This window comes from Aspergillus stella-maris (assembly GCF_047715825.1).
Source record: "Aspergillus stella-maris strain CBS 113639 unplaced genomic scaffold BDV14scaffold_74, whole genome shotgun sequence".
Classification (NCBI taxonomy): Eukaryota; Fungi; Ascomycota; class Eurotiomycetes; order Eurotiales; family Aspergillaceae; genus Aspergillus; species Aspergillus stella-maris.
This window is the reverse complement of record NW_027396868.1, coordinates 138,662-165,017: the sequence shown is the minus strand read 5'-3', so window position 1 is coordinate 165,017 and position 26,356 is coordinate 138,662. Positions and strand designations below refer to the sequence as shown.

General features: G+C 51.6%; 11 protein-coding genes across 11 annotated transcripts; 7 read left to right on the top strand and 4 right to left on the bottom strand.

Annotated features, from left to right (window-relative positions):
• The first annotated feature begins 224 nt into the window (after positions 1-224).
• Positions 225-1,341, top strand: BDV14DRAFT_181951 (sucrase/ferredoxin-like domain-containing protein). The gene is made up of 2 exons (XM_073770146.1): positions 225-613; positions 665-1,341. The coding sequence occupies exons 1-2, from the start codon at positions 323-325 to the stop codon at positions 1,256-1,258; spliced, it is 885 nt and encodes a 294-aa protein (XP_073623772.1). The 5' UTR covers positions 225-322; the 3' UTR covers positions 1,259-1,341.
• A 189-nt stretch (positions 1,342-1,530) lies between these two features.
• Positions 1,531-3,836, top strand: BDV14DRAFT_204430 (uncharacterized protein; the record flags this gene model as incomplete). Its single annotated transcript, XM_073774523.1, has 3 exons — positions 1,531-2,052; positions 2,104-3,696; positions 3,747-3,836. The coding sequence occupies 3 exons, from the start codon at positions 1,531-1,533 to the stop codon at positions 3,834-3,836; spliced, it is 2,205 nt and encodes a 734-aa protein (XP_073623771.1).
• Positions 3,837-4,172: 336 nt separating this feature from the next.
• On the top strand, positions 4,173-6,176 carry sld2. The gene is made up of 2 exons (XM_073766276.1): positions 4,173-4,418; positions 4,488-6,176. The coding sequence occupies exons 1-2, from the start codon at positions 4,277-4,279 to the stop codon at positions 6,089-6,091; spliced, it is 1,746 nt and encodes a 581-aa protein (XP_073623770.1). The 5' UTR covers positions 4,173-4,276; the 3' UTR covers positions 6,092-6,176.
• Positions 6,177-6,185: 9 nt separating this feature from the next.
• BDV14DRAFT_137863 (RING finger domain protein) lies at positions 6,186-7,432 on the bottom strand. Its single transcript, XM_073766275.1, has 2 exons — positions 7,158-7,432; positions 6,186-7,102 (listed from the first exon to the last, which is right to left on the bottom strand). Exons 1-2 carry the CDS (start codon positions 7,366-7,368, stop codon positions 6,261-6,263), a joined length of 1,053 nt encoding a protein of 350 aa, XP_073623769.1. The 5' UTR covers positions 7,369-7,432; the 3' UTR covers positions 6,186-6,260.
• Positions 7,433-7,512: 80 nt separating this feature from the next.
• On the top strand, positions 7,513-9,808 carry BDV14DRAFT_181945 (rRNA 2'-O-methyltransferase fibrillarin-like protein). The gene is made up of 5 exons (XM_073770145.1): positions 7,513-7,732; positions 7,799-7,846; positions 7,904-8,085; positions 8,135-8,403; positions 8,463-9,808. The coding sequence occupies exons 1-5, from the start codon at positions 7,585-7,587 to the stop codon at positions 9,535-9,537; spliced, it is 1,722 nt and encodes a 573-aa protein (XP_073623768.1). The 5' UTR covers positions 7,513-7,584; the 3' UTR covers positions 9,538-9,808.
• Positions 9,809-10,196: 388 nt separating this feature from the next.
• On the bottom strand, positions 10,197-12,279 carry BDV14DRAFT_181944 (Fig1 domain-containing protein). The gene is made up of 4 exons (XM_073770144.1): positions 11,624-12,279; positions 11,495-11,563; positions 11,115-11,442; positions 10,197-11,063 (listed from the first exon to the last, which is right to left on the bottom strand). Exons 1-4 carry the CDS (start codon positions 11,646-11,648, stop codon positions 10,682-10,684), a joined length of 804 nt encoding a protein of 267 aa, XP_073623767.1. The 5' UTR covers positions 11,649-12,279; the 3' UTR covers positions 10,197-10,681.
• Positions 12,280-12,507: 228 nt separating this feature from the next.
• Positions 12,508-15,195, bottom strand: BDV14DRAFT_181942 (putative exonuclease). Its single transcript, XM_073770143.1, has 3 exons — positions 14,986-15,195; positions 14,782-14,929; positions 12,508-14,724 (listed from the first exon to the last, which is right to left on the bottom strand). Exons 1-3 carry the CDS (start codon positions 14,996-14,998, stop codon positions 12,681-12,683), a joined length of 2,205 nt encoding a protein of 734 aa, XP_073623766.1. The 5' UTR covers positions 14,999-15,195; the 3' UTR covers positions 12,508-12,680.
• A 159-nt stretch (positions 15,196-15,354) lies between these two features.
• Positions 15,355-16,241, top strand: BDV14DRAFT_137805 (translation machinery-associated protein 16). The gene is made up of 3 exons (XM_073766274.1): positions 15,355-15,597; positions 15,657-15,741; positions 15,800-16,241. Exons 1-3 carry the CDS (start codon positions 15,426-15,428, stop codon positions 16,080-16,082), a joined length of 540 nt encoding a protein of 179 aa, XP_073623765.1. The 5' UTR covers positions 15,355-15,425; the 3' UTR covers positions 16,083-16,241.
• An 835-nt stretch (positions 16,242-17,076) lies between these two features.
• On the top strand, positions 17,077-21,736 carry BDV14DRAFT_211543 (putative ABC multidrug transporter; the record flags this gene model as incomplete). The annotated part of the gene is made up of 4 exons (XM_073776108.1): positions 17,077-17,307; positions 17,353-18,134; positions 18,186-19,927; positions 19,986-21,736. The coding sequence occupies exons 1-4, from the start codon at positions 17,113-17,115 to the stop codon at positions 21,734-21,736; spliced, it is 4,470 nt and encodes a 1,489-aa protein (XP_073623764.1). The 5' UTR covers positions 17,077-17,112.
• Positions 21,737-22,090: 354 nt separating this feature from the next.
• On the top strand, positions 22,091-23,537 carry BDV14DRAFT_181931 (MAM33 family protein). The gene is made up of 4 exons (XM_073770142.1): positions 22,091-22,332; positions 22,487-22,667; positions 22,733-23,241; positions 23,294-23,537. The coding sequence occupies exons 1-4, from the start codon at positions 22,149-22,151 to the stop codon at positions 23,317-23,319; spliced, it is 900 nt and encodes a 299-aa protein (XP_073623763.1). The 5' UTR covers positions 22,091-22,148; the 3' UTR covers positions 23,320-23,537.
• A 45-nt stretch (positions 23,538-23,582) lies between these two features.
• On the bottom strand, positions 23,583-25,440 carry BDV14DRAFT_137784 (DNA primase subunit PRI1). Its single transcript, XM_073766273.1, has 3 exons — positions 25,169-25,440; positions 24,915-25,112; positions 23,583-24,858 (listed from the first exon to the last, which is right to left on the bottom strand). Exons 1-3 carry the CDS (start codon positions 25,384-25,386, stop codon positions 23,724-23,726), a joined length of 1,551 nt encoding a protein of 516 aa, XP_073623762.1. The 5' UTR covers positions 25,387-25,440; the 3' UTR covers positions 23,583-23,723.
• Positions 25,441-26,356: the final 916 nt, after the last annotated feature.

The following is a 26,356-nucleotide window of genomic DNA, read 5'->3' as shown; positions in this document are numbered from 1 at the left end:
AGCCAAGCTTTATTTGACAGTCAAGAATGTACCTACCTATGATAGTCTCACACGTTATTCGCAATCATTGTGTGGCAATACATCTCCGTCAAAGGTACCCAAAATAGGCAGAGACAATGGCCCCTGACGTCTTGTCTTGGCTGATGCTGTCTCGGACATAACCCTCGGGATATTCGGGCTTAGCGCCATCCCCGAGTCCTTTGACGATTTATAGCTGCTGACCTCCCTTCAAGCTATTGACAAATATTCTTAAATTGATTACGAAACTTCCTGTCTACAGTCACCTATCCATTAGCAGCGTTTTCAGGAGAGAAGAATCAACATGCTTCGCTCATTCCTCTCAAAAACCGGTCTCCAGCGTAATGACTACATATTCCCGACCGTCGACGCCAAAGTAGACGGTCCGGACTGCAAAAAGGACTGCGCAGACTGCACAATAAGTTATCCGGCCAAGGTGAAGGTTGAAACGTCAATGCCCCTATATGGCCACATCAAGCAGTTCCACACGCATGTTCTCGTCGCAACAGGCAAAACCGACTGGAAGGACCATATCGAGAAGGAAAGCGGGAGCTTAATGGAGGCGTTTGACAAGGCTTCTGGATCAAAGCATGGCGTAAGTCTCCAGAATTGCACTTGCCAACGGATCCCTGCTGACAACTGACAGCGCATGATGATCTCTGCCTCCAATTTGAGGTCCCCAGAGGATGAGAGTGGGGGCGAGTCTAAAGAAGGAACGAGCGTCTTACTATTGCCGTCATTCACATTCGTCGACTCCATTCAAAATAGTGATGTCAGCGAGGTTATCAGCAGCTACATCGATGCTCCCTTATCGCAGAACCCTAAAGGACCTATCACTCAGATAACAAACTCTCACATCAAAATCCGACCTTGCGAGTACGACTATGTTGTGCTCCTCTGCTCACATAAACGCCGTGACGCACGATGCGGTATTACAGCGCCGTTGATCAAGCGTGAACTTGAGCGACAACTCCGCCCACTTGGCCTCAACCGTGATGCCGACGACGAGCGGCCTGGTGGTGTGGGGATCTTCTTTGTCTCCCACGTTGGGGGCCATAAGTTCTCCGCGAATGTGCTCGTCTATCGGAAGAAAGAGCAGCAGATGATTTGGCTGGCGAGGGTACGGCCTGAACACTGCGAAGGAATAGTCAAGTACACGCTTCTAGAAGGGAAGGTGGTGCATCCTGATACCCAGTTGAGGGGGGGATTTGACCGGCTGAAGGGGTTGACGAGCTGGTGAAGTATAGATGGGAAGCGAGCCATTGTTTACTGTATCGGATACCCTGCAGCATAGAATATTCTTATAGACTTAGCAAAGCATGTTCATTTTACCTATCAACACTATTTACTACTGACTAGGGCTGCCGGGGCGGCATCGGCTCTTTCCTTCCGGTTTTGGAACACCGACGGAGATAACGCGGGGCATCGGCATCACGGTCCCATCATCCTCCGTCGTCACCTTTCCTCAACCTCGAATTCTTCTACCTCTTCACATAAAAAGCCTTTATCGAAATGGAGGGAGTCATCGAAGGACCAGGCAAGAAGCGCAGACGGCCAAAAGTCTCGTGCGTTTCCTGTCGCAGACGCAAGATCCGATGCAACCGGGAAAAGCCATGCAACAATTGTGTACGCTTCAGGACTGCAGCTTGTGACTATGAGGATGCAGAATCTTCAAAACCATGGCCTGGGCAGTATTCCACGCCTGAGTCACAGGGATCGCACTCTGGTGCCATCTCAAATCAACCGACATCATCCATCAACTCTACCAGCGACCGATCAGTCTTAGATACCGAGGCGACAAGGTTAAGGCACAGAATCAAGCAGCTGGAAGATCAATTGGTTGATGCAAATTTGAGGCCTGTTCAAGAGTCATATGAAGATGTTGAAATCCTGTCAACGGACTCTCGCGTCAGCGGACCTCTTCATCTGCATTATAAGAGGGACGAGGCCGACGATGAACTTGTCGCAAACGGACTGCTTATGAAGGGTAGAATGTTTGGCCAGAGTCATTGGGCTGTTAGTATTGCTGAGGAAGTGAGTTTCTGCCAGAGTCTGATAGTAAGCTGTATACTGATCAAACACAAGCTTCGTGACTTCTTCAAAACTTTCGAGCCGTATGTACGACAGTGGCCGGCTGATCTCTGGCTGGGATTAGAGAAATGTAAACGCATCGCACGGCGTATCAAAGCGCGACGGGCAGTATCATGGCCGTCACCACTGATATCTCAGTTACCGTCTCGAATAATCTGCGACGGGCTGATCCACCAATATTTCCGAACCACCGAATCACTCACCCGTATACTGCATATACCCACCTTCTGCAAAGACTATGAGGAGTTTTGGGTGTCTGGAGCAGACAAGAATTTCAACTTTGTAACTCAGCTCAAACTTGTGCTTGCTATTGGCGCAGTTACATACGATGACCACTTCTCATTGCGGAGCTCAGCTATACGGTGGGTTCACGAGGCCCAAATCTGGATCTCAGGACCAAAGCATAAAGGCAGACTGAACACCCAAGCAATGCAAACGAATCTGCTGCTATTACTAGCACAGGAAAGAGTTGGAGTCGACGGAGATCCAACATGGGTCTCGACTGGTGCTCTGCTGAGGAAAGCAATGTACATGGGTCTTCATCGAGACCCGATGCACCTCCCGAAACGAACAGTGTTCGCTGCTGAAATGCACCGACGATTATGGAACACGATCGTTGAGATAAACCTTCAATCCAGCTTGACATATGGGGGTCCTCCATTATTATCGCTTAACGATTTCGATACAGCTCCGCCAGGCAACTTTGACGATGAACAGCTCGAGGCTGAAGAGCCCATACCAAAGCCAGAAGGGGACATGACCCAAATGTCTCTCGCAATAGCCTTCCGCAGAACTCTGCCTCAACGTCTGGTCGTCATCAGGCATCTGAACGATCTCGCTTCCGTTGCGTCTTATAAAAAGACCTTACAGGTCGACGCCGAGCTGCGAGCAGCCTACAGAGAGCTCGGCCAAACGGTAAGAAAGTGTACCGGCTCTAGTGGCTCATCTTCGTCTTTTCAATGTGAGATGCTGCACATCGACTTCCTTATGCAACGCTACTTTTCGGCACTTCACATTCCTTATTTTGGCCCAGCACACGGAAAGGCCTACACCTATTCGCAGAAGACCGCAGTCGACTCATCTCTAAGGCTCTGGGGAGCTGCAAGCCAGCAGTCTCCTGACCAGTCAAGCAATATCTCTGCATTTAATGATCACGGTCTGACAAGATTGACAACATGTAGCTCAGGCTTCTATCAAACGGCCACCATGCATGCCGCCTTCGTCATCTCGGTCGAGCTGCGAGCCCAATTGCAAGAGGATAGTCTCTGCCCTGCTCCCCTACGACCAGACCTGGTATCCGTGCTGGAAGAGGTAAAGCCCTGGTGCCTGAAAGTAATCACTGCTGGCGCAACAAGCGTCAAGGGTTATCTTCTCATGAGCCTGATAATAGCGCAGTTCCAAGGCATGGTGCGCGGTATGGATACTGAACAGATCGCAGAGCTGCTGGCCGAGGCTGCAGCGAACGTCGAGAAGGACTGCATGCCGATACTGGAACGGGTCGCGGCGGCCGAAGAGCAGGAGACGGAAACACCAGTCGAAGTTCCAGATATGACGCCACCAAATTTAGCTGGGAATTGGGGCTCTGCGGTAAGTGTGGTGCTTAATGGCTGTTCATTCCTCAGCTGACGAGATTTCAGACATCGGATGCCCTCCTGAATCTCTACGATCTGGACCCGATGAGCTGGATGTTTACTGACGAGTTAGATTCGGGCGTAAATCTACTTTAGAGGGTCTTGACTAATTAACATCTTGGGATAATATCAGACAGCACGTAGCAGCTATACGTTCATAGAGCATATAGTAGGCCTACCTGCGGTTCACGGGTAGGAAGCTTCAGCTCGACCAGGGACCGATACCAGCTGCGCGCCCCAGGAAATTCCCGAGAAAGTCAATACCTGGAACTGGGAATTGAATTGGATAGCTTTCTTTTGTTTACTCTGGGATTAAACCGAGCTTGCCCGTATTGTGGCCAGGGCTGGTGTAGAGGACCGGTGGACTCCTGCGACGCGCTACGTCACGCCCACCAGCGCAACCCGCGTTAATTGATTTCCACGCGATCAACCGTCCAACCCACAACTTTATCGCGCCACTCCACGCTTTCTTGCATTGACTACTTCCACATACCCAAATCACATATACTCTCCCAGTATACAATCGGCATGCAATAATGGCCACCGTCGCCGCCCCCGAAATCGCATCCCACGCGACCGCCCTGCGCGCGGAACTGAAGGAATGGGAGAGGGCCTTTGCCGCTGCCAACGATGGAAGAAGGGCTGGTCGGGCTGATATTAAGAATAATCCTGAGATTGGTATGTCTCTTTGCGCGTATTGAAACCATTTACTGCGGAGAAATTGGGCTGATTTTGTTCTTACTGTAGCGGCAAAATATAAAGAGTACTCGCGACTCAAGGCGCAAGAATCGAAACCGGAGAAGTCACAAACAAAATCAAAACTCTTCGACGACCACGAACGCTCCAGGAAACGAAAGCACTCCTCGCCAAATGGCCCCGATCAAACCGCATCAACCCCCCGCAAACAAACATCCAATATCTTTCAAACACCCTCCAAGACCCGGACTTCCCACCCCGCAGACGTAGACCCCTACGACTCCCCCTCTGTCCTCCGGCGGCTCTTCAGTCCCTCCACACATATGCAACAGTCCTCTTCTCCTTTAAAGACAGCTATCGGTCCGACACCGCAACGGGACGGAAAGGCACTCGGGTTATTCGACCTCCTTTCTGAATCTGGCGGAAGTACAGCGACGCCTTCGGCTGCTAGGATTGCGAGTATCAAGGGTATGGATGCGGTTACACCCTCGAAGAAGAGGAAGACTATGAGTATGGGGATGGACACGATTGTTGAGGAGGATGAAGGGGAGGACCAGGAGGAGGAGGATATGGGGAGAGGTGAAAGGACGCCTGCGTCTTCGGGGAAGAAGTATATGCTTTCTGCGCTGTTCGCGACACCGACGGCATGGCGGTATAGTTCTATCGTGGAGGATGAGCAGAGGAACGGCCCCAACAACGCCGTCCAGAACCCAATACAGAGTCCGCTACGAGCGACAGGGCATGAGAACGACTCAAATCCAACCCTTGAAACACCCTCTTTCCTCCGCCGCTCAACATCAAATCTCAATAACATGGTCAATACAACAGGGTTAAGTCCCATCCCCGTCCGGAAACCGCCTCTTTTCCCCGGCCGCGGTCTATCGCAAATCGTCCAAGGTCTACGAGATATGGAAGAGGAACGAATGGACGATGAACTGGATGTCCTCCGCGAGATGGAGAATGAGGCTTTCGGACCAGGCGGTGATGTCGGCGTCCCTGATAGCCAGATGGGCGGTGAAAACAATACGCGCACGTTCAAAAAGAAGGGACAGAAGAGGACGACGAGGCTGGTTAAGATGAGGCCTGTTGTTGCGCCTAAACCGGCACCGGCTGCTACGAGATCGCAGTCTCAGTCTCAGTCGAAACCTCAGCCCCAATCCCGGTCTCAGCAAGCATCTACCCAGAATAAGAACGCCAGTGACGACGAGTACGGAGACGAAGACGACCTCCTAGCCATCGCCGAAACACAGATCAACGCACCCACAGACCCGTCCGGGCCAGAGAAAGACGAGGACGACGATTGGGACACCCACTCCCTGCACTCCATATCCGAACCCCCCTCCGACAACGACTCCGACAGTGACCCCGAATACGGCTCCAGCAACACAAAACCAAAACGCCTAGGCCTAGGCCGAACAAAGAGTTTCTCCGAGAAGATGAAAGAGGCCATAGGCGACAATCGCGGCACAACAAAACAAGCTCCCAAGGGGGAGAAAGAAGAGAAACCGCTCGGCAAAGAAAACAAAAAACAACCCGCCGAGCGAGAGCGCAAGATCAACGCGAATGCGCACTCGCATGCGAATTACCGGTCTTTGAAGATTCGGAGGGGTGGGAGGGGTGGTGGGCGCGGGTTTGGGAGGTTTCGGAGGAGGTAATAGAGGTCAAGTACATGGATATATGTTTTGGCGTTGCATTGCTGTGTTATCATTTCATTTCTACATTACCAGCGGCATGTATAGATACCATTTTTAGCGTTAGAAATCGTTCCGCATTTCGTCTTGTCTATAGTACATGTCTGTCTATGTATACACATGGCGTAATGGTCTAGTCCGGTACATAGCGGTCCCGCGCATGCTGTACTCTCCTTGCAAGCGCCTGGGATGACCTATCTCGACGGCGCGGCTCACGATGATATCGCGGTTTATCAATTCGGCCCCGGCCACGGCCACGCCCGCGACCTCTGTAGATGGGAGTGGACGTCCGCTGGCTAGCCGATAGGTTCGGGCGAGCTGGATCTGCATCTTCATACTGAACATTCCGATCCCAGTCCTCCAGCGAGATGAACGGGCTCCTCAACCAAGCCTGCAGTTCGTGCAGAAACAGCGAGGCGTTGTCCCGGCCCAAAAAGTCCCGCAGAAGTTCCTCGGCTTGTCCCGCGGAGCCCTTGATATCGACCGTCCGGAGAATGGCGATGATATACTCGAGCAGAAACTCGGCGTTGTTGCCACGACGGTTTTCTAACCGCTGCTGACCTGGTCGGCTCATAGAAGAGGAAGCTGAATCAGATTGCGGATCTGGCTGGAGAAACTCAAAGACCCTCAGTTCTCGCCGGATCCATTTGCGGGCGCGCGAGACTAGCTCTTCATCACGATTGAACATGTCCGGTGTGAATTCGCGGTACTGCGATAGGCGGTTTGAGCCGACGCGCAGGGAATAGAGACGGTTGCGGTAGATATGTTGTCTGCGGAGGATAGGGTCGTCTGGGGTCTGTCGCGGTGGCGATTGATGGCGTCGCGGCCGATGGGAGGTCCGGTGAGGTAGCCGACCATGTGGGTGAATATGTCCTGTAGACTTTGCGTCCGGGGGAGGGAGATCGGGGAGCTGGTAGATCTTTGCGCCGTCGGGGTTCTCCAGGTCATATTTGACCGAGGATACGTCACTCTTGCCTGGGAACGTGTGAGAAATGAGGCACTCGAGAGAATGACAGTAAAGGGTTCATACATAGAGGACAGTTCCGGCGCTGCTCCAGCCAATTCACCAGACAAAGAAAGTCAAAGTTGGCATGGTTGCAGGAGACCGCGATAGCAGGCTCGGAGATGGGCTCGAGGCAGATGACGCAAGGATCCGCGACATCGTCCTGATGTTGCTCCTGGGTCACTTCTTGGAGCGTGCGTTGTAGAATCTGCTGCTGGATGTCGGCATCATTGGTCATCAGTTGGTAGTTGCGATAGTGAAAATGTCCAGCAGCGGAGTGTCATGAAAGGATGAGAAAAATGAGGTGGGAGTGACAACATTCCCTCGGAGCGGGTCACGTTGCCGGCGCCGCAACTTTTTCGGAAGCTCCCCAGACTCGCCTTTCTGAACCCCACGAGCTTGACCGCAACATAAATCATTGCACACGCACAGGTGCTATCATGCCCTTCGGACTATGATCAAACGTTCTGCAAGGGCAGTCATCGCCGAGAGATACAAAATGGCGCGAGGCGGAGGTGCACCGAACAGCTACTTGGACCAGACTGCGTCGCGGACTATTACCGGTCTAAGGCGCTGGTCGATTATCAACAGAGAGCTGCCCGGTAAGTTCCACTCGGTATCTTTCGATTCTGTAAAGCTTGCCAACTAAATTTATGTCTACCGTCTAGCTGCGTCGCAACCGAAGGCTATTCACGTGTATGACTTCGACAACACATGTAAGGCTCCCGATGCTCCGTGACCTCGAGCTTCTCCGGCTAAGAAACCTCGACCAGTGTTCCTGAGCCCCCTCCCGAACCCTCAATTATGGAATGGCCAGAGTATAGGGTTTCTACAAGCCTACGAGAGCTTTGCGAACGGCGGATGGTGGCACGACGCAAACCTTCTAGCTGCCACCGGTGACGGCTTAGAGAAGGAAGAGCCCCGCGCCTGGAAAGGCTGGTGGAACGAACGGATTGTGCGAGCTATAAACACACGCTGCGGGGATGTGGACTGATGAAATATAGGTACAACTGGTTGAGCTGAGCATGAAGCAGAAGGACGCTGTAACAGTGCTCCTAACCGGTCGCGGCGAGGCCAATTTTTCAGAAATCGTCAAGCGCATGGTTGAGAGCAGGAATCTCGAATTTGACTTGATATGCTTGAAGCCTGAGGTCGGACCGAATGGCCAGCGCTTCGCGTCTACAATGGACTTCAAGCAGAATTTCCTTTCGGATATCGTTCTTACATATGACCAAACTGACGAGATTCGGGTTTATGAAGATCGGCCAAAGCAGTGAGTTGAAGCAGAGACATATCCTGCCCTGTGCGTGTTTTTGATCTGATACCTCACAGTGTAAAGGGCTTCCGCGATTACTTTGAGAAGCTGAACCGCAACTTCCAGGATTCAGACGTCCCTGGGTCACGGAAACCAATCACGGCGGAAGTCGTCCAGGTATATGAAGGCTCTAAGTACCTAACCCCCGTAATCGAGGCTGCCGAAGTGCAGCGTATGATCAACTCCCACAATACTGCTACACGCAATCCAGCGCTGAACGCGACCAAATCACCCTATGGCCGTCTATGCATCAAGCGTACCACCTATTTCACAGGCTATCTCATTCCAAACGCGGACTCCGACCGCCTCATCAAGCAGCTGCTAAACCCGTTACTACCACACGGCCTAGCAGAATCAAATGACCTCAAATACATGGCTAACAGTATCCTCATCGCACCCCGCCCCGCAACCCGTCAAATTCTAGACAAAGTCGGCGGCATGGGCAAGAAGCTAAACTGGGTCGTCACCGGCACAGGTGTCTTCGAGAACCGCATCTGGGCCGCTAGACTGCAGCCAGTTCCCAACACAGAGAAATACCACACGGAGAACAGAGTTCCCTACGTGATTCTTGCAATCCGCAAGGGCGCGCGTCCGATCGACGCTTCAAAGATCCACAATTGGCATCCCGTCCCGCATGACAAAGCACTCTCAATCGAGAGCGTCGTCGGTGAAAAGGTTGTCCTCCGCATCGAAGAAGATGGTCACGGCGACTCAGAAGCCCAGTTCATGAACCGCTCTAGTAAGAGGCGGCATCAGCAGGAGCGAGACGATGAGATTCTTTACCCGGGGCAGAGTAACCCAGATGGTCCTCAAGGCCGACACCAAACCTACCGCGGTGGTAATAACCGCCATAACCACGATGATGGACATCGTCGCGGTGGATTCCGCGGTCGAGGCCGTGGCGCAGGGCAAAGAGGGAGAGGAGCATATCCAAATTCTCGCGGAGGCGGTCGTGGGAGAGGCCGCCCCCATAACGCAGGTCCTCCGGGAGGGTACAGATCTCTTGATGACCATTCAGGCCACGAAGGTGGCGGCAGCTACGACGAGAAACCGGGTCCAAGTTCGGGTGGTAATCCGGTCATGAACTATTAGCTTCTGAATTTTGTTACTTCCCTAGGTGTCGGTGTCATCATGTCTGCCTCCGAATCGGCGTTTCCTGTCTGTACTATGCAACAAAATTCCCTACCTAGGCAATAGCTCTTGTCACGGCCTCTGTGCACTTTCACGTCAGATGATTTGCGTTGCGCACTAATATCATTATCCGTGCTGTGTTCATGTGTATATCAAAGCTACCTGGTAAATTCTCAACTATCTACTCCGTAAAGCCTACAATTTATGTATTCATCTCCGGTCTAACGCCGACCAAGGGTCGCACCTTCCTTCCTCTTCCAGACTCATACCTTAGGCAATATACGCCGCGCTGGACTTAATAGGGAAGGTGCGACCTGGAGTGGACAGGAGGGCAGCAGAAGGCACGAGGGCACCCGGCGAGGACGACCCTCGCTACTGCATTAGGGCGCTGCAGGCTCTATTGTTCTCCAGATAAAGATATTCATGCTTTGATAGTTGAGTGCGAAAGGAGGAGTTGGCCACGCTGTTCAACTGTTCGCCCTTGCTGTACTTCCCTCTCAGTCAGTCTGAAGTGGGCGTATTGTTGTGAAATTCAAGGCTCGGAAGATCATCAAGATCTAAGCCGCATTTACTGAAGAGTAAATCTACAGACTAGATGGATAAAGTAAGTTTATAGATTCATCCATTCTTAATAGTATCATTTATTGCATGTATCCCATATATGTAAGTGATCCATATCCATAACCAAATCCGTCCTGTTATCATATCAATCCATAAAAATCCAAACCAATCCCAGTAAATCCAGGTCCTAACAGTCGTAACAAAATGTAAACAGCAAAAGATCTCAGAAGAACTCTTTATACAACACAGAAGATGCATGTAACCGATGATCGGAAAATAAACATAAGTCGCGGGACTGTACAGGTGCGATATATGGCGAGTAAATAGCAGAAATTCAAACATGCATTGGATCGTGCGGTGATAGGTCGGGGAAAGGGTCGTAGTTCGAGCCGATCTGAGCATCTTCTCTCGTAGTATTATTCATGTCATGCGGCGTTCGTAGTAATCGTGTGTAGGTGTCGTGTAAAAGGGGTATTGTTTGTGCATCAAGTTGAGAGGTGAACAAAGGAAAAAATCAATAAACATAAGATCAAAACGTTGCCGATTAGGTCTCCTCGTCCGTCAACTGCCTCAGTAGACGCAGGTTGAGAATCATGACGAGCAAACCTATCGTCACGACCACCATCAAGGCGAAGCCGAACCAACCAAGGACCATGGCGGAAGTGCCGACTCCACTTTTCACGCTGCCATTTCCTAGATCTTGCGCTATCGTACTTGCACCAACCGATGCTGTGTGTTGCCATAGCACCGACACGAGCACAAACACTGCAGCAACGAAGATCAACGCAAGGGCGACCTGCGAGACGGGGCGAGACGGGAACGGTTTCACTTCCACCTCCGATCCGCTAGGGTCGACCTCCTCGTGCCATCCAGGGAAGGTTGCCAGGACGATAAAGCAGAAGAAGGCGAGGATAACGGCGATGATGCTAGAAAGGATCAGTAAACGAAGCAAGCGGTGGAGAATCTTGCGAACTCACATAAGGTATGGAAAGACGACTGCATCCTTGAACGTCGATGCAACCCACACTAAATTGAGCGGGTCTTGATCCAGGGTGAGAATTTCGGCTAGAGCAGTGGCGTTGTTGTTGCAAATGTACGATCCATCGTCTGGCTGGACACAAATGCCAAAATAGCCAACGCGAACCTCCAGCTGAGCACCACCCACAATGTTTGCCATTGCCGTCACAACTCCAGGATCAACCTGGGCCAGATTAAACACCGGGTCGTATCTCTCATAGTACATAGAGATGAGGAAGATGGACGGTATTTGGGGCGATGACGAGGAACATCCCGCAAGTAAGAGTGCTAAAGATAGGTTAGATGCCGCTCGTTTGTTGCATTTCTTAGAGACACTCACAGAGTAGAATAATCACAACAGCGATAATAAGCATGAGCACATGGTGGTATCCGATCATCGGAATGAACCCTAGATTCCATTGTTAGCTGATTCTAGTAACAATCCCATGCGAAGAAGCAGGACACTTACGGGCAAAGCCTCCGAATCGCGCCATCTTTGATGTGCAATGGCTTGTGTCCCAAGCTCTTTTCCTTTATGCTATCCTTCCTTCCGCAGACTCACTTCTCGGGCCCCGAGAAGGAGTACCTTAAATCCTAGACACCCTGCCTAGCAGCAGCGCCCGCTCTCGTACAGCCTGACGAAGCAATCCTAGCACTCGTCAACCTCGAATGTCGAGTCCTGAGTACCTGTTCCCCAAAGCACACGACAGCGACCCGTCAAAGGAATGTCACAGTATCCGGCGAGGAATGCGGCGCGGGCAATCGAGATGGGAGGAATGGTGATACTCGATTGAAAGAATGTACGGACGTTATCTCGAAGAGAAGGACGAGAGTACCTGGACAATGCACAATGTTAGAGAGACCTGAGTGAATAAAAGACAAGACAACCGTCGGCCAAAGTCTCAGTTGGAACGACAATGGTCTAGACGGGGATGTGGTTGAGAGTGGTTCAGTGAGTGGGAAGAAGATGGAGAGAGGGAGAGAGATCGTATCTGGACAAGTCCACAATTGCAACCCAAAGCTACCGAGTATTTTTCCTGCCACCGGAGTTTTTGCGTAAACGAGAGATCGTCACCAGCAAGAATAGTGTGGTGGCTGGGCCATCTGACGGTATACAACTGGAAGGTCCACACTAGTCACTGGAGAAATGGAGAGGCTGGACCAACGCTGTTGTTTACTCGCCCTGGTTCCCCGGTAACCACCCTCACCGCCTGCTGTTCCAAGTCAGACCCGGCAGATCGAGCCGCAGATCTCACCTTCCCCGATCAGGCTAACACGTGGGCTCCCCCGTTTCTATACTTAGCCAATCTTAAAATTGGTCGTCGTCTCGTCGACTCTGCAGGTCTCGTCTCTGGTATGGTTTCAATGATTGTATTGTATTCCTGTGGTATAGTCCCAATGTTAAAGTATTATATGTACCCAATACACCGCAAATTAAGTAGTAACCCAAACACCAACCCGACCAATCAATAACTCATCCAAACTCCAATGCACAATGGTGCTAGAATATGCCAACAAGGTATGCTCTATTGGGCCGCAAAAGAGAATCGCTTCAGATCCAACGCGGGAGCCCGAGGTTGAGTTTCCGAATTGTCGCCGAGTTCGCCATCGTCTTCTTCCTCGCTGTCGGGGATAATGTGGTCCTCACTCCCTTGGGAGGCTAGACTAGCCAGAGAATTAGAACCACTAGGACTAGTGCTAGAGGTGTTCTCGAATCGACTCGGCGATCTCCATATCGACGGGGACGCTGGAATGCTGTTCAGCGATCGTGATCTAGCCAAAGCGTTCTGACCCAAACGTTGAAGAGGTGTCAAGCGTTTGGGTTGAGGGGATGTTCCCAAGCCTACCCTCTGTACCGATCCTTGTCTGTACTCATTCTTACGCGACTGGTGAGACTCAGGCCCATTGTCTCCGGTGCTGGCTTTGAAGGTGTATTTCGAAAGAATTGCGGAATTTTGCCGTCTGACATGGAAGTCGAGAACCTGGTTGAAGACGCGAGGTTCTGTGTCAGCGCTTATGGAATCCGAAGGCGTAGCAGTATTTTCGGGTAGCTGATCGTCATCCGCTATCGGTGAGTTGCTGTCAGTGTCCTTCGTCTTCTTCTCACTTGACGCGGATCCGTCTTGTGATTTGCTCTCGGCCTGGCTTGGGTCGGGGATCTGCGACATGATGTCCTCAGCCATGTCATCAGAAAAGACGTCCAACGTAGACTTGCGCGATTTCTTGGTTCGGTTCAGCTTCTGCCCACCGCTCGGGGTATTATCAGTCGAGGTAGTAGAGAAGAAGCGACTGCGGCAATCTGGTGTATTGACCGGGCTCGCCTCATCTGTCTCGGAGCAGAGCCTTTGACGCTTAGTAGGTTGGAGAGCCGATGTCTTCGAGGCGCGCGCGAGGAATGAAGAGCGCTCCGCACTTCTCACAAGCGGACTTGACACCCGAGCAGTGAAACCATTGGCAGGAGCAGATCTAGCGCCGGATACTCCAGACGGTGCAGGAGAAGCTTCCCAAGAATTGTTTGCATGCCGTTGAAGCAGTCGTTGTTGGCTTGGCGACGGCGTGAGACTGTTTGGATCCAGCTCGGCAAGCGGAGTACGCTTTGGGGTGAAGAATGAATTTATCGGCTTGGATGGTTTCAGATCGGAATGGGAGCTGATAGTTTGTCGTCGCATTAATGAAGGGACCGGTTTTCCCTGTGGCGTCTTGTTTTCATCCGGTAGCTTCAGGGTGAGAGGCTCTTTTGAGGTCGGATCCAAGTCACCAGACGCAACTCCCACTGCTGTCTCAGGCTCCGTGTCAGCGCCAATGAACGGAAATTCGTCCAAGTTCATGCCATCATCTGGAGGTGTCAGGGTGACCAGCTTCCCAGCCTTTGGGCAGAAGACTCTCTGATACAGGAATGTAAGCTCGGCTTGCCTGAAGCTCTGAAGATAGTCCGGCGGAACACTGTACTGGCCCTCGAATCGAAGCATCCGAAGCGCTTTTTCCACATCCTTGTGTTTTCGAATACTCCGGTAAGCAGTCTTCAGCCCAACGCGCGCGATGTTAGGCAGGTAGTCACAACCACTCAAAATGCACATGCGTCTGAACTCAGCGTCTGTCCAGCCGACAAAGCTGACTTCTCGGCAAGCAGTAAAGTCAGCGCGGTTGATCTCGATCATGTCTCCGTGCTGATCAAGCTTTGACAGAAGACGTTTAGCGCCAAACACAAGCAAGTCAGAGTCTTCAGAGATGATGCCGTCGATCAAGCCATGCTTTTCCAGATATACAAGCTGTGCGTCGGCTTCGTATGGGGCAACCACATATTGAACGTCCAGTTTCTTCAACTCTTCGATCAACTGACGCGCCATGAGAGGCGTCACGTCCACCGCTTTCTGGAATTCCTGATACGCCTCTGCAGTTCGTCCTTTGCGAAAGAGCTCCATACCCAGGGACTTGCTCTCTTTCCGCCTCTGATGTCGGTCCTGCTCGGTACCGGCTTTGCTCGGCAAATTGTCGCCATCGAAGACTAGATACGGCTTCACACCGAAGAAGAGAAGCATGCGAACGCGGCCCAGGACGAAATCGATGTGCCTTGATGTCTATTAGTGACGCGCATACAAAAGGGTGCCACATAGTATAACAACTCACTTTGTGGTTGGCTTCCCTAGGACCAAGTCCACAGCACAGGCCACTGTACCGCGATGTAACCACCCATATACGTCGACTCCGAGGGTCTGGCCCGTGAATTTCTTCAGGTGGCAAGGTTTCTGGATCGATTTGAGGAGGCCATGGAGTCCTGGGAAGAGTTAGTGCGCAACGCAAATTCAAGGCTTGACAAAGATGATAAATCACCTTTAATGCCCATCGTGGACACCCTCGACGGACGGGATAGACCTTGTATTGACTACAGAATCAAGGGCGGCATCCGTGGAGTAGTCGTTTTGAAGGAAAGAGGGTGAAGGGAGGGTGGGAGACGTGAGGTTCACGTCTTGCGGTGGGAACAAAGAGCGGAGAATCCACCCAGGCGAGCATCAGACAAGCAACGGCCCCGACAACAAGGATGGAATGCTTGAGATCGACTGCCTCTCTCGTCCCTCCCCAAAACGCGCGGAAGGACGCGATGGCAGCCTACGCCGATGATTGGCTGCCTCGAGGCGGCTCACTGTCCCACCTTCACCGCTCTTGTATTCTGCCTGCCAAAAAAGAAAATTCCCCGACGAGCGACATGCGAAGTGAAAACTCAAGATACCCAATTACAACACATTTCGCTATTCTCTCCTAGTCGCTTCATCATGCCGAAATCATTTACGAAGGTGCAGAAGCACATCAACAAAAAGAGGGGACATGCCGTGGATGCTATGCATGAAAACAGCAGAGACGCAAAGCAATTGCGGAGGGCCGGTACAAGAGATGATCGAGTCGCTCGAATTTCAGCCACTATGGCGAGAAATAGGCAGTCTTACGGTACTAGTTCTCCGATCTCATTGTACACATCGAAATAGTATCTAATGTCCGGCTTCTAGTGGACCGCATCAGCTACCTCCAAGAATCGATTTCCGAGGGTGTAACATCACTTTCCGAGAATGAATTACCTGACCTAGTCGCAAGGTTCGTCGTGCCATATATTTCTATCCAGAAAAACATGTACTGACCTTGTCTGATGTAGATACATCAACCGCAGCGTTCCTGAGATCGAACAATTACAGAGTGAGCGGAGGAAAGGTCGCCCGCCGAGCAAGAGGGAGGAGGCGCTGTTGCAACGGACAGAGGCCGAGAACAAAGAGTTCAAGACGGGGTTCTGGATGCCGGACTTGACCGAGGAGGACGTTGTCAGTGCGCTCAAGAGGTGGAACGGACACTGGTCTGGATTGAGCCCGTTGAAGTTCGTTCGGTTAACGAAAGAGGGAGGGAAACAAGCCTCAACCTTCCCGCCGAAGGGCCTGTCATGATGTGAGATACCCTGTTTGTGTTTTTCTTGCTGCAAGTCGCTTGGGCGCGTTCAAGCTTTTCACGGCGTAATGATGTTCGGAAAATATATATTTCTTTCTGGCTACGGTTACCTCGTCTCCACAGTAAGGAGAATAATGAGGAAAAATAGCAGAGAATATATCACTAACGCAGCTATGCGCCAAAATTAGAGTTATTTTTTCGGCATCAATCGGGGAAGGACTTGTGCTAGGGAGGTGAAGCTGCTTGGACGGGCAGCGCTAGACGCCATATACCTCAGGCATGCAACTATGTACCCAAGCAAAGTTATACCTAGGGCATGCTAGTTGCCCAATTTAGCTTGCAAGATATTATTTATGTAATCATTGTGATATTAGTTGCTCCTGAACGATGTGAGAACCGTAAGGGATATAATGATCTCTCCAAATCAATAACCCTGCGCCGCATGCAACTGGATCAGCCCATCCGCCGCCCAATTTCCAAACACCTCCAGCGTCTCCAGACTCAATATCTCCAGCGTGCCAATTCCAAACACTAATGTAACCCCACCACGCCCCCAGCTTGATTGCCAAGCGAAAATCGAAGACTAGCAGGAATCACTCACTCGACAAACGTTAAGGTGGGCGGCATACGATATAAGCATTAGTCCAGACGCGGTTAGGGCTATGATACAATGGGCGATGAACATACTCTGAAACTCAACCCACATTCATACTGCGGCTGACATTTGAGACCGAAGCCGGTTAATCGGCAGTATGGTTCTTTAATTTCCAAGCTTAGCTAGGTAATAGGGAGCCTAGCCATCGAGCAAGCGCTTGGGAAGGTAACATCGCCTTGTCGGGTTGGCCCGATATGGCGCGAGATAAGCCATTTCTTACCCTGGTCATTGGGGCTTATACCACGTAGCGTGTGGGCTAATGACTGCACCCATCAGATAACCCTTCGTCTTTGTTTCTTTTGATCTGGGCCTTTCCCTCCCTAATCTTTTCCCGGCAAGTAGGGACTCTTTTTGGCGGGAGCCTCTGAGCCAAGATGCCCTTCACCTCTAATGAAGGGAGCATGCTCCATCTCAACCGAGCGCAATTTGACTTTAATCTCCAATTCGAGAGCCTCTTTTTCTCAATTATCCCTTCTGTCTTGTTCATTCCATTATCGTTATGGCGAACTCTGGCGCGGGTACGCAAGCCTGTCGTGGTGAATGCGCCGGGCTTGCAATTCATCAAAACAGTATGCCCTCTTCTATTGTATGGATTCTGTTTACTGACTGCTTAGGGTGCTATTATAATCTATGCTGGATTGGAGCTTTCTCTTCTTATACTGGCCGCGCTCGGGTCCTTTCAGATTAGCCGCATGTTTATCGCTTCATCTGTCCTTCAGCTTATATCGGCCCTGTTGATGCTGACGGTGAGTACCGTGGATCACAGCCGTAGCCCTAGACCATCAACGCTGCTTAACAGTTACCTGGTCCTCACCCTTCTCCTAGATATCGCCCGAGCAAGGACCCAATTTCTGTCTTCAGACCAGAGCTCTGAGACCACATATAGCGGTATATTCTGCGCATCAGTTGGGCTGAAGACAGCCATCTTTTTATTAGAGGCCTGCCAGAAGGCCAAATGGGTGACCTGGGACGCAAAAAAGCACAGTCCTGAAGAGACGAGTGGGATTCTGTCGCTTGGGGTCTTCTTCTGGCTTAACAAACTTTTCATGGCTGGATATGGACATATCTTCACACTCGACAGCCTTTACCCCCTTGATAGCACGTTCGACGCACAAGCCCTACACGGAGTTTTTGCAAAGAAGATGGATTACTCCAAGCTAAAAGGAGACAAATTCGGCCTTCTCAAGGTGCTGGTGCGCACATTGTGGGCGCCGCTGCTCCTGCCGATTCCAGCCCGGGCGGCCTTGATTGCCTTCTACTTCTGCCAGCCTCTTTTCATCGAGAGTCTCATCAAGCATCTTTCTCATTCGGAGCCAGATTCTAATGTTGGTTATGGGCTGATCGGCGCTGCCGTAATCATCTACTCTGGTATTGGGATTTCCTATGCCTTATATTGGTACGTAGATGTGATTTTAGGTATATAATCAGAGACTCATGCAGAAACTAGGTACTACCATCACCGACTACGTACGATGGTACGCTCTATACTTGTCACCGAGACATATATAGCCGCCACAAGAGCCCGACTAGGATCAAGCGATGATAGTACTGCGCTGACACTTATGAGCACAGATATGGAGCGCATCAGAATGGGTCTCCGCTCCGTGCACGAGACATGGGCGAGCGTGATCCAAGCGGGCCTTGCTGCCTGGATGCTGTATCGGCAACTTGGTGTCGCTTTCATTGCCTCCATGGGGGTCGTGGTGGTCTGCTTTGTTGGTATAGGGTTCCTGGTCATGTTCACCGGCGACTCACAACGAGCCTGGATGTCCGGAGTCCAGAAACGGGTTGGTCTAACAGCCACCGTGATATCCAGTATGAAGTCACTCAAGATGTCCGGTCTGACTGCTCCCGTGGCCGAGTACGTGCAACAGCTACGCGTCAATGAACTTGCCGCTGGGGCCAAGTTCCGCAGGATCATGATCATTGCTGCAATTTTCGCTTTCATACCTCAGTTGATCAGCCCTCCCCTGACCTTTGCATTTGCACAGAACGCGCTGAATGCTTCGACCATGTTCACCAGTCTCTCGTTCCTGACTCTGTTGACTCAGCCGCTGTCGCAGCTTTTTCAGTCAATTCCCCAGCTGGTTTCGGGGTTGGCCTGTTTAGGGCGAATCCAGGCATTTTTGGAACAAGAGCCTCGTCAAGACTACCGACAGCCGATGGCTAAAGGCCAGAGGATCACAGAAAAGGGTTTAGAGCAGCTAAATCTGGACTCTAAAGATCATATTACCATTCGAGACGCTAACTTTGGATGGAAAGCGGATGAGTTTGTCCTGCACGATATCAATACTCGTATCCCTGCCTCATGCTTGACAATGGTTGTTGGCCCTGTCGGCTCAGGCAAATCAACTTTTTGCAAGGCCCTTTTGGGCGAGATTCCCTCCAGCAAAGGCAGTGTCATGACAAGCACTTCTTCCCGCCACATCGGGTTCTGCGAACAAACTGCCTTTCTCTGGAACGGTACAATCAAGGAAAACATTATCGGATTTTCTCCCTTCGATCCGGAGCGTTATGACCAAGTCATTGAGGCCACTGCCCTGCGCTTTGATCTCGCAACCCTATCCCAGGGAGACCAGACAAACATCGGGTCTGATGGCGTCGCACTTTCCGGTGGGCAGAAGCAGCGCCTATCTCTTGCGCGAGCGCTCTACCTGCCTTCGAACTTGCTGGTCCTCGATGATGTGTTTAGCGGTCTGGATGCCGATACTGAGGAGCAGGTCTTTCGGCAGGTCTTTGGACCGAATGGTCTACTGAGACAACGGGGATCGACGGTTGTTCTGTGCACGCATAGCGTTAGATATCTTCCCATTGCAGACCACATCATTGTCCTTGAAAATGGAACCGTTGCAAAGCAAGGCACTTTTGATGCTCTGTCGACGCGCCCGGGCTATGTTCAGCGGCTGGAGGTGGGACTCAAGGAAGGCAGCAAAGATGTTGTTAACGAGCCTGGCCCTTGCCCTGAAGCTGGTGAGATAAGAGCTGGCGAGGAGAAGAACCTTGAACCTGCGGCCACTGTTAATAGAACGCCATCGTCGGTGCTAATTGCCCCAGCAGTGACCGCAGCCCGGCAGGTAGGCGACACCACCGTTTGTAAAATCTATATCAAAAGCATGGGTTGGTTTGTGGCAGGATGTAGTTTGTTATTTGCGGCCCTCTGGGGTCTTTTCACCAATTACCCGACCGTTTGTGCGTCCCCAGCGCATTTATCCTCAATGGAGACAATGAACTAACCTGAAGAATCTAGGGCTCACGTATTGGAGCGACAACACCGAGTCAGATCATCCGGCCCATGCCAACTCCTACTACGCCGGGATTTATGCGCTCCTCCAAATCTGTGCCATAATATCTCTGCTCCTTCTAGGAATCACACTATGGATTATCTCTGTCAAGAAAGCAGGCGCCAGTCTACATCAGCAAATCCTACGCACGCTGATTTGTGCACCCCTCTCCTTCTTCAGCAACACAGATACCGGGGTTATCGCGAACCTATTCTCCCAGGATCTCAACCTGATCGATACTGAGCTGCCAGAGGCAACGCTCAACACCCTATTCTGCGTGTTCCAATCAGCTGGCCAAGCTGCTGTCATGCTTACCTCGTCTGTCTACCTAGCAATCAGCTACCCAATCCTGGGCGCATTACTTTACTTCGTGCAAAAATACTACCTCCGCACATCGCGGCAGCTAAGACTGCTAGACCTCGAAGCCAAAAGTCCGCTATACACGCATTTCATTCATACGATGAAGGGAATCGCCACGCTCAGAGCGTTTGGATTTATCCCCGATGATATCCAAAAGAACGCCCGCCTGGTTGATTCCAGCCAACGCGCCGCGTATCTCCTCCTCATGATCCAAGAATGGCTGAACCTGGTCCTTAACCTTGTCGTGATGGTTCTTGCAGCTGTCTTGACGACACTTGCTGTCCGTCTACAGTCGAACTCGGCCTTTGCCGGAGCATCGATGTACTCGCTTATGAGCTTCGGGGAGAGTCTCTCTGGGATTGTAGTTCACTACACCACGCTGGAGACTTCTATCGGTGCAATAGCCCGACTGAAAGCATTCAACGAGACCGTTAAGCCTGAGGATCACGAAGGACCAGGAGAGGAGGACATCATTCCTGACGACAGTTGGCCGGATCGTGGGTTGGTCGAGTTGCGCGGTGTATCAGCTCGGTATAAATCCACCACCGTGCCTGAGTCTGATGCTGATGTGGAATCGGGCGAAGCCAAGCCACCCCTTGCCCTAAAAGACATTATCCTGACCATCCAGCCCGGCGAGAAAATTGCTATTTGCGGGCGCACAGGCAGCGGCAAATCCAGCTTCCTCGCTCTCCTGCTTAAACTCCTTGATCCGCTTCCTCCTTCCTCAGACAATGCTCAAAAACAACAAATCGTTATCGATCACATTCCACTTAACCGCATCCACCGCGAGACCCTCCGCCAACGCCTTATTGCCGTGCCCCAGGATCCCGTCTTTCTCCCCGACGGCACTTCCTTCCGCGCGAACCTCGACCCATCAAATACCGCTACCCCAGCAGAATGCCAGCGAGTCCTAGAAGCAGTCCGACTATGGTCTTTCGTCCAAGAAGGAAAGGATGGTCTCAATGCCCCGCTCACGGCAGGAACACTCAGTGCAGGACAGAGACAGCTTTTCTCACTGGGCCGGGCGGTGCTCCGCGCCGTGATCCGGCAGCGCAGGCACTCAACACCTACACCCAATACATCTAATTCTGGGAAAAACCAAGGCGGAATTCTCCTCCTCGACGAAGTAAGTTCCGGCGTAGACCGGGAAATGGAGCGAGTTATGCAGGTGATTATCCGGGAGCAGTTTGCACAGTATACGGTTATCGCGGTGAGCCATCGGCTAGAGATGATTATGGATTTTGATCGAGTAGTGGTGATGGATCGCGGGGTGGCTGTGGAGGTTGGGAATCCGGTTGTTTTGAGGGAGGTCAAGGGGAGCTGGTTTGGGGAGTTGGTTGCTGCTGCTGGTGCTTAGGTATTTACTCCCGTTATTTTTGTATGGTAGTGGTCTTGCCCTAACTTGTTTGACATTGCGGAGTATATCTAGGTTGTGTGCCATGTAGGAGGAGGTTTTGGTGTAATTTTGTATAGCCACTTATAGATATAGCTCTGCTCTAATTGAATCATTACTCTACTGCTATATTTTTACTCAAGAAGACGACTCTAAGAAGCTGGAGTACTGACAGGATTGTTTGTTAATGCCTCAGGCACCACTGGTTTCCTCCCGTCATTTTGACTTTGCGGTCGATAGCCCCGGGCTTGGCGGCGCTATCCCAGATCGGGTGCTGGTAACATCATCTGTCCCGAATCTTTTTGCCGTTGCGTTTCTCATCCTCATACCATCAACAAATTCCATCTCCTCCCTCCCTAATCACATCCCATTCAAGATGCTTTCCATTCGCGCCATTGCCCGCACAGTGCCTCGCACTTTCTCGCGATCAATCGCCACCCGTTCCTCCATCCGTCCCATCTCCAAACTCCAGACCAGCTTCGTCAAGCCCTCATTATACCAGACCATCCGCCCTTCCCAGGCTGCTTTCTCAACGTGCAGAGCTTTCAGACAAGCTGAAGGTAAGCGCATCTACTCAGAATAGTTATTTGATGGTTCAGAACTTGCGCGGCAGAATTTTTCTGTCGCGCTTTTGAGCTTTGACTTCGATTTATCGGAGGCCAAATCATTCATTCTATGGTTGAGCAGAAGCTAACGGGTTCTTCTCCCTACTAGGCGATGCTGAGCTTGTTGCTAAGCTCGAGGATGAAGTGAAGCACGAGAAGTCTTCTGGTCTTGAGGACCTTGAGGCTTCCGTCCAGAACATCCAGTATGTTCTTCAGAACAACGCCTGGGAGGTCAAGGATGTCCCCGGCGAGCAGGAGGTCATCTTGTCGAAGAAGCACGGCAACGAGGAGTAAGCAAATCATTTTTCTACAACCGGCGGCCCGATTCTCCGTCACTAACGTTTCGCGCTCATAGGATCCGCCTTACCTTCACCGTCGCAGACCTCCAGAACCTCAGCGAACAGGAGGACCTCGATGGTCTCCCCGACGAGCTCGACTTCCAGGGCCACCAGCCCGTGAACCAGAGCTCCTCCGGCAACATCTCCCAGCACCCCGAGGACAGCGTCGCCCCCGCCGACCGCGACGAGGACCTCGAGCCCAGCTTCCCCGCCCGCGTCAACGTCACCATCGAGAAGCCTGGCAACGGCGCTCTCCTCATCCAAACCCTCGCCCAGGACGGCCTCTTCTCCGTCGAGGAAGTCTCTTTCTTCAACAAGCCCGACCTCGCCCACGCTGCCACCGCCGAGAAGGACTGGACCCGCCAGAGCCTCTACGCTGGCCCTCCCTTTGAGAACCTCGACGAGGACCTCCAGACTTATATCGAGCGCTACCTCGAGGAGCGCGGCATCAATGCCGAGCTCGCTAACATGATCCCCGACTACATCCAGGTTAAGGAGCAGAAGGAATACGTCCGCTGGCTCGAGAGTAAGTCGCCGCCACTGATTCTATCATATTTCACCTTCTAACGTATTCGCAGACGTCCGCAACTTCGTTGCTGCTTAAGTGTGCGGTTAATAATCGCTTATTATCATCTAATCCCAACTCATCGTCGACTTGTGTCGAATTTTCAAGTTGCGCCTTTGTTTTGCTGGGTTCCTTTTCGTTTTGGATTGGTGGTTCCCGCAAGGTGAGAAGGTTGCATATGTATTAATATAGAAACGAACCAAGGATTTCTTGTAATTATGTTGAATATCAATGAATGTTAGCAAGTTTGTTCTCGTGATGAAATATCTACAAATCTACAAACATAGAGTCATCAACGTATAGTGGTCATTCAGATATAGTATGTGATGGCGAATAATGACTATAAACGCCATTCTCCGGTCCAGCACAAAAAGTCAAAGCCAAACCCGCTCAAAGAAGCCCATACCAACAAGACAATCATAAAACAGCTATACAAACATCATCTAAAACTCCATAGCCTCACTCTTAACCTGCGGCGCCTCATCCTCCGCGCGCTCTCGCTTCCCATTGCGCTCCTCCTTATTAAGCCCCGCAATAAAAGACCGGAAGTAATCAATATAAGGCTTCAGACTCGTCTTCTCGTAATCCTGCAACCTGCGCGACCCGGCGGCATCAGAAGTACCAGGGACACTCCCTTCACCCTCTACCGTTTCCGCAGCAGTGCTAGCCGGATGCTGCGCGTTCCACTCATCAATCTCGGTAAGAAGTTGGTTCACAGTCGGGACAGAAAGCGGGTCAAAGCTCTCAACATGTCGAATGTCAATGGGGACACAGACGCGACCTGTACCGGGGTGAATAACGAACGGGGATTTCAGCAAGTGGATCATTTTCTTGGAGACTTCAGAGTCGAGGCGCGGGTATGTGTATTCCAGTACGATATCTTGCTTTGCGTCGCGCAGGGTAGATGTGTTTAGCGTTGAGCTCTTGCCTGTCTTTGCGAGGGCGTCGATGTCGGCCCATTTGTTTGTGCTGGAGCGGTCGGGGGCGGAATCCCATTTGCGGCGAAGGGAGTCGTTCAGCCCTTTGTCTGGGAGGAGGGAGAGGAGGCGCTGTGCTTGTTCGGGGGTGGCAAAGGTATCTTGGTCGACTAGAGTTGTTTGAGCGAAGTAGGGCTTTAGGATCTCAAGGGAGCGGTTCATGTGTGGGTGGAGGGGTCGCTTGAGGTTCACGCGCTTGCCGCTGTTTGTGCCGCCTCGGATCAAGTCGAGGTACCCTGCTATACCTCTCCGACGGTCATCGGGAAGATTGCGCGCGCGGGGATCGCACACCCAGGCGTGGGCACCACGACGACCGGAGTATACCCACATGATGTGCTGGAAGCCGAAGTCCTCACGGAGCGCGGTGTCGACGACCTTGATGGACATTGTTACGAACGCCCAGCATTTCTCGCAGATGTTTGCCTTTGTGCAGCACGTACGGATGTCATCGTAATCTGTCAAATCGATATCGAAGACTAGTTCTTTGGAGAGGGGTTTGAGTTGGCCGGGGCCTAGGGATTTTCGATCGCGTGGGTTTCGGTTGTAAACGGGTCCGATTTCGAAACGAGAGGGGTTCATCTTCAAGATGTCCTTGCGGAACCTGACCATGTATGTGTTAGAGCTGCCAGGTGCTGTGCAGAGGGGTTGTGAACTCACAGGTCGGCTGTGGGGTACGATTGGTATCGCAGATATGCATCGTTCTGCAGTGTCAGAGCGAACTCTCGGTTCCCAAAGTCGGTTGATGGGACAATCCCATGGTTCAGCCATTGGAACAAATAGCGGAAGGGGAACAGGCGTTGATAGAAGACCAGCATCGTGTCTGTGTCCACTTGTGCGGGCGGCGGCCCTTGTGGTCTGGTAATTGTCAGTCAGAGCGTGTCTCTTTTCAAGCAGATTGCTGGTGCGCCTACTCTGCGGGCTCAGACTTAGGTTCAGCTGGTGCGCTGGAAGCGGGAAATTCGTTGTCATCGTCATCATCATCGTTGAACATGTCCTCGAGTTTCATGCCGGTCGTTGCCTTATCAGCGTCGTTATTTTCGGCGTTATTGGGTGCAGCGAGGGCATCTGGGAGGACTTCATCATCCTTATGGGAGGCATTAGAGCCTTCTGAAGCGACTGAGTGTGGCATCGTAGCGTGTTCGTGGTTGTCAGATTCAAGGTTGGCCTGTCGCAGCTATCACCACTTTCGAGGAAGCAATTAACGCGACTCTGATAATCGGGACGCGTCAAACCGCGTTCCAACCGGCCTAAGACCCTTTGGGTCGTGCTTCTATCACGTGACTGCATGGCAACACGTGACCTACATCTGAGTCAGCCAATCACGGCCGCAAACGGCAATGGCCTCAACGTCCGTCCAGGTCCCTACCTTCCCATCCATCTTTCAGACCATGATCCTACCCTACTTCTGGTTCGTCCTGGGCCCTGCAGGGGCACTTTCGGCCGCAACTCGCCGTTTGCGGAATCCGAAGACCTGAAGGGTTTTTCTTCCGCCCACTCGATGACATCTACATTCCTGATGGGACCATGTTCCATGATAGTGTCACATATGCTCCTGTCTATGGAGGCTTTCTAATCACCTCATCGTACTTTATACTGACTGCCATCATGAGGTCATCAATAGTTAATGCCTGACTTTCTTGAACGTTTCCAGGTGCCGGTAGCTACCGTCTAAGCACTTTATCGCATCGTCTGTTCCAAGAGCTAACCGGAAGCAGCTCCGTTGCCCCCTCGTCTTATCTTGCCCAGGTTGAGCAGTCAGGCTTGCTCCTCGTTGATGTTACAGAGAGATCTCTTCACCTGGTCCCACATTCCTCGGCCGATGAAAAATGCTGCGATCTGACTAGCACCAAAGTCCACGAACTGCAGCAGAGAGGTTGTGGCATGATGAACCTAGCCATTTACCAGCTTCAGCTTTTACCAATGAGCTGCTTATGGCCTATTTATCTGCCCGGGCGCCATATTCGGCATTTGTTAGATCTTGTCCAATATGTCCATAAGCTCCAGGAACAAATTTATCTCCCCTAGCCTCTTACTACTCTTTTGAAGTGGACGATTGGATTCCCTATTTTCTTCAGCAGTACAACCAATCAATGACGCCA

Coding starts and splice junctions, on each gene's coding strand:
- BDV14DRAFT_181951 (XM_073770146.1), top strand. CDS start 323: ATGCTTCGCTCATTCCTCTCAAAAACCGGTCTCCAGCGTAATGACTAC. Junction 614..664: donor CTTCTGGATCAAAGCATGGC/GTAAGTCTCCAG, acceptor GACAACTGACAG/CGCATGATGATCTCTGCCTC.
- sld2 (XM_073766276.1), top strand. CDS start 4,277: ATGGCCACCGTCGCCGCCCCCGAAATCGCATCCCACGCGACCGCCCTG. Junction 4,419..4,487: donor TAAGAATAATCCTGAGATTG/GTATGTCTCTTT, acceptor TTCTTACTGTAG/CGGCAAAATATAAAGAGTAC.
- BDV14DRAFT_137863 (XM_073766275.1), bottom strand. CDS start 7,368: ATGACCAATGATGCCGACATCCAGCAGCAGATTCTACAACGCACGCTC. Junction 7,103..7,157: donor GCGCCGGAACTGTCCTCTAT/GTATGAACCCTT, acceptor ACACGTTCCCAG/GCAAGAGTGACGTATCCTCG.
- BDV14DRAFT_181945 (XM_073770145.1), top strand. CDS start 7,585: ATGATCAAACGTTCTGCAAGGGCAGTCATCGCCGAGAGATACAAAATG. Junction 7,733..7,798: donor TATCAACAGAGAGCTGCCCG/GTAAGTTCCACT, acceptor TCTACCGTCTAG/CTGCGTCGCAACCGAAGGCT. Junction 8,086..8,134: donor GCTGGTGGAACGAACGGATT/GTGCGAGCTATA, acceptor GATGAAATATAG/GTACAACTGGTTGAGCTGAG.
- BDV14DRAFT_181944 (XM_073770144.1), bottom strand. CDS start 11,648: ATGGCGCGATTCGGAGGCTTTGCCC. Junction 11,443..11,494: donor TGTTGTGATTATTCTACTCT/GTGAGTGTCTCT, acceptor ACCTATCTTTAG/CACTCTTACTTGCGGGATGT. Junction 11,064..11,114: donor GTCGTCTTTCCATACCTTAT/GTGAGTTCGCAA, acceptor GATCCTTTCTAG/CATCATCGCCGTTATCCTCG.
- BDV14DRAFT_181942 (XM_073770143.1), bottom strand. Junction 14,725..14,781: donor CTAGGGAAGCCAACCACAAA/GTGAGTTGTTAT, acceptor ATAGACATCAAG/GCACATCGATTTCGTCCTGG.
- BDV14DRAFT_137805 (XM_073766274.1), top strand. CDS start 15,426: ATGCCGAAATCATTTACGAAGGTGCAGAAGCACATCAACAAAAAGAGG. Junction 15,598..15,656: donor GAGAAATAGGCAGTCTTACG/GTACTAGTTCTC, acceptor TCCGGCTTCTAG/TGGACCGCATCAGCTACCTC. Junction 15,742..15,799: donor TTACCTGACCTAGTCGCAAG/GTTCGTCGTGCC, acceptor TGTCTGATGTAG/ATACATCAACCGCAGCGTTC.
- BDV14DRAFT_181931 (XM_073770142.1), top strand. CDS start 22,149: ATGCTTTCCATTCGCGCCATTGCCCGCACAGTGCCTCGCACTTTCTCG. Junction 22,668..22,732: donor AAGAAGCACGGCAACGAGGA/GTAAGCAAATCA, acceptor TCGCGCTCATAG/GATCCGCCTTACCTTCACCG. Junction 23,242..23,293: donor ATACGTCCGCTGGCTCGAGA/GTAAGTCGCCGC, acceptor ACGTATTCGCAG/ACGTCCGCAACTTCGTTGCT.
- BDV14DRAFT_137784 (XM_073766273.1), bottom strand. CDS start 25,386: ATGCCACACTCAGTCGCTTCAGAAGGCTCTAATGCCTCCCATAAGGAT. Junction 25,113..25,168: donor CCTAAGTCTGAGCCCGCAGA/GTAGGCGCACCA, acceptor GACAATTACCAG/ACCACAAGGGCCGCCGCCCG. Junction 24,859..24,914: donor TCGTACCCCACAGCCGACCT/GTGAGTTCACAA, acceptor ATACATGGTCAG/GTTCCGCAAGGACATCTTGA.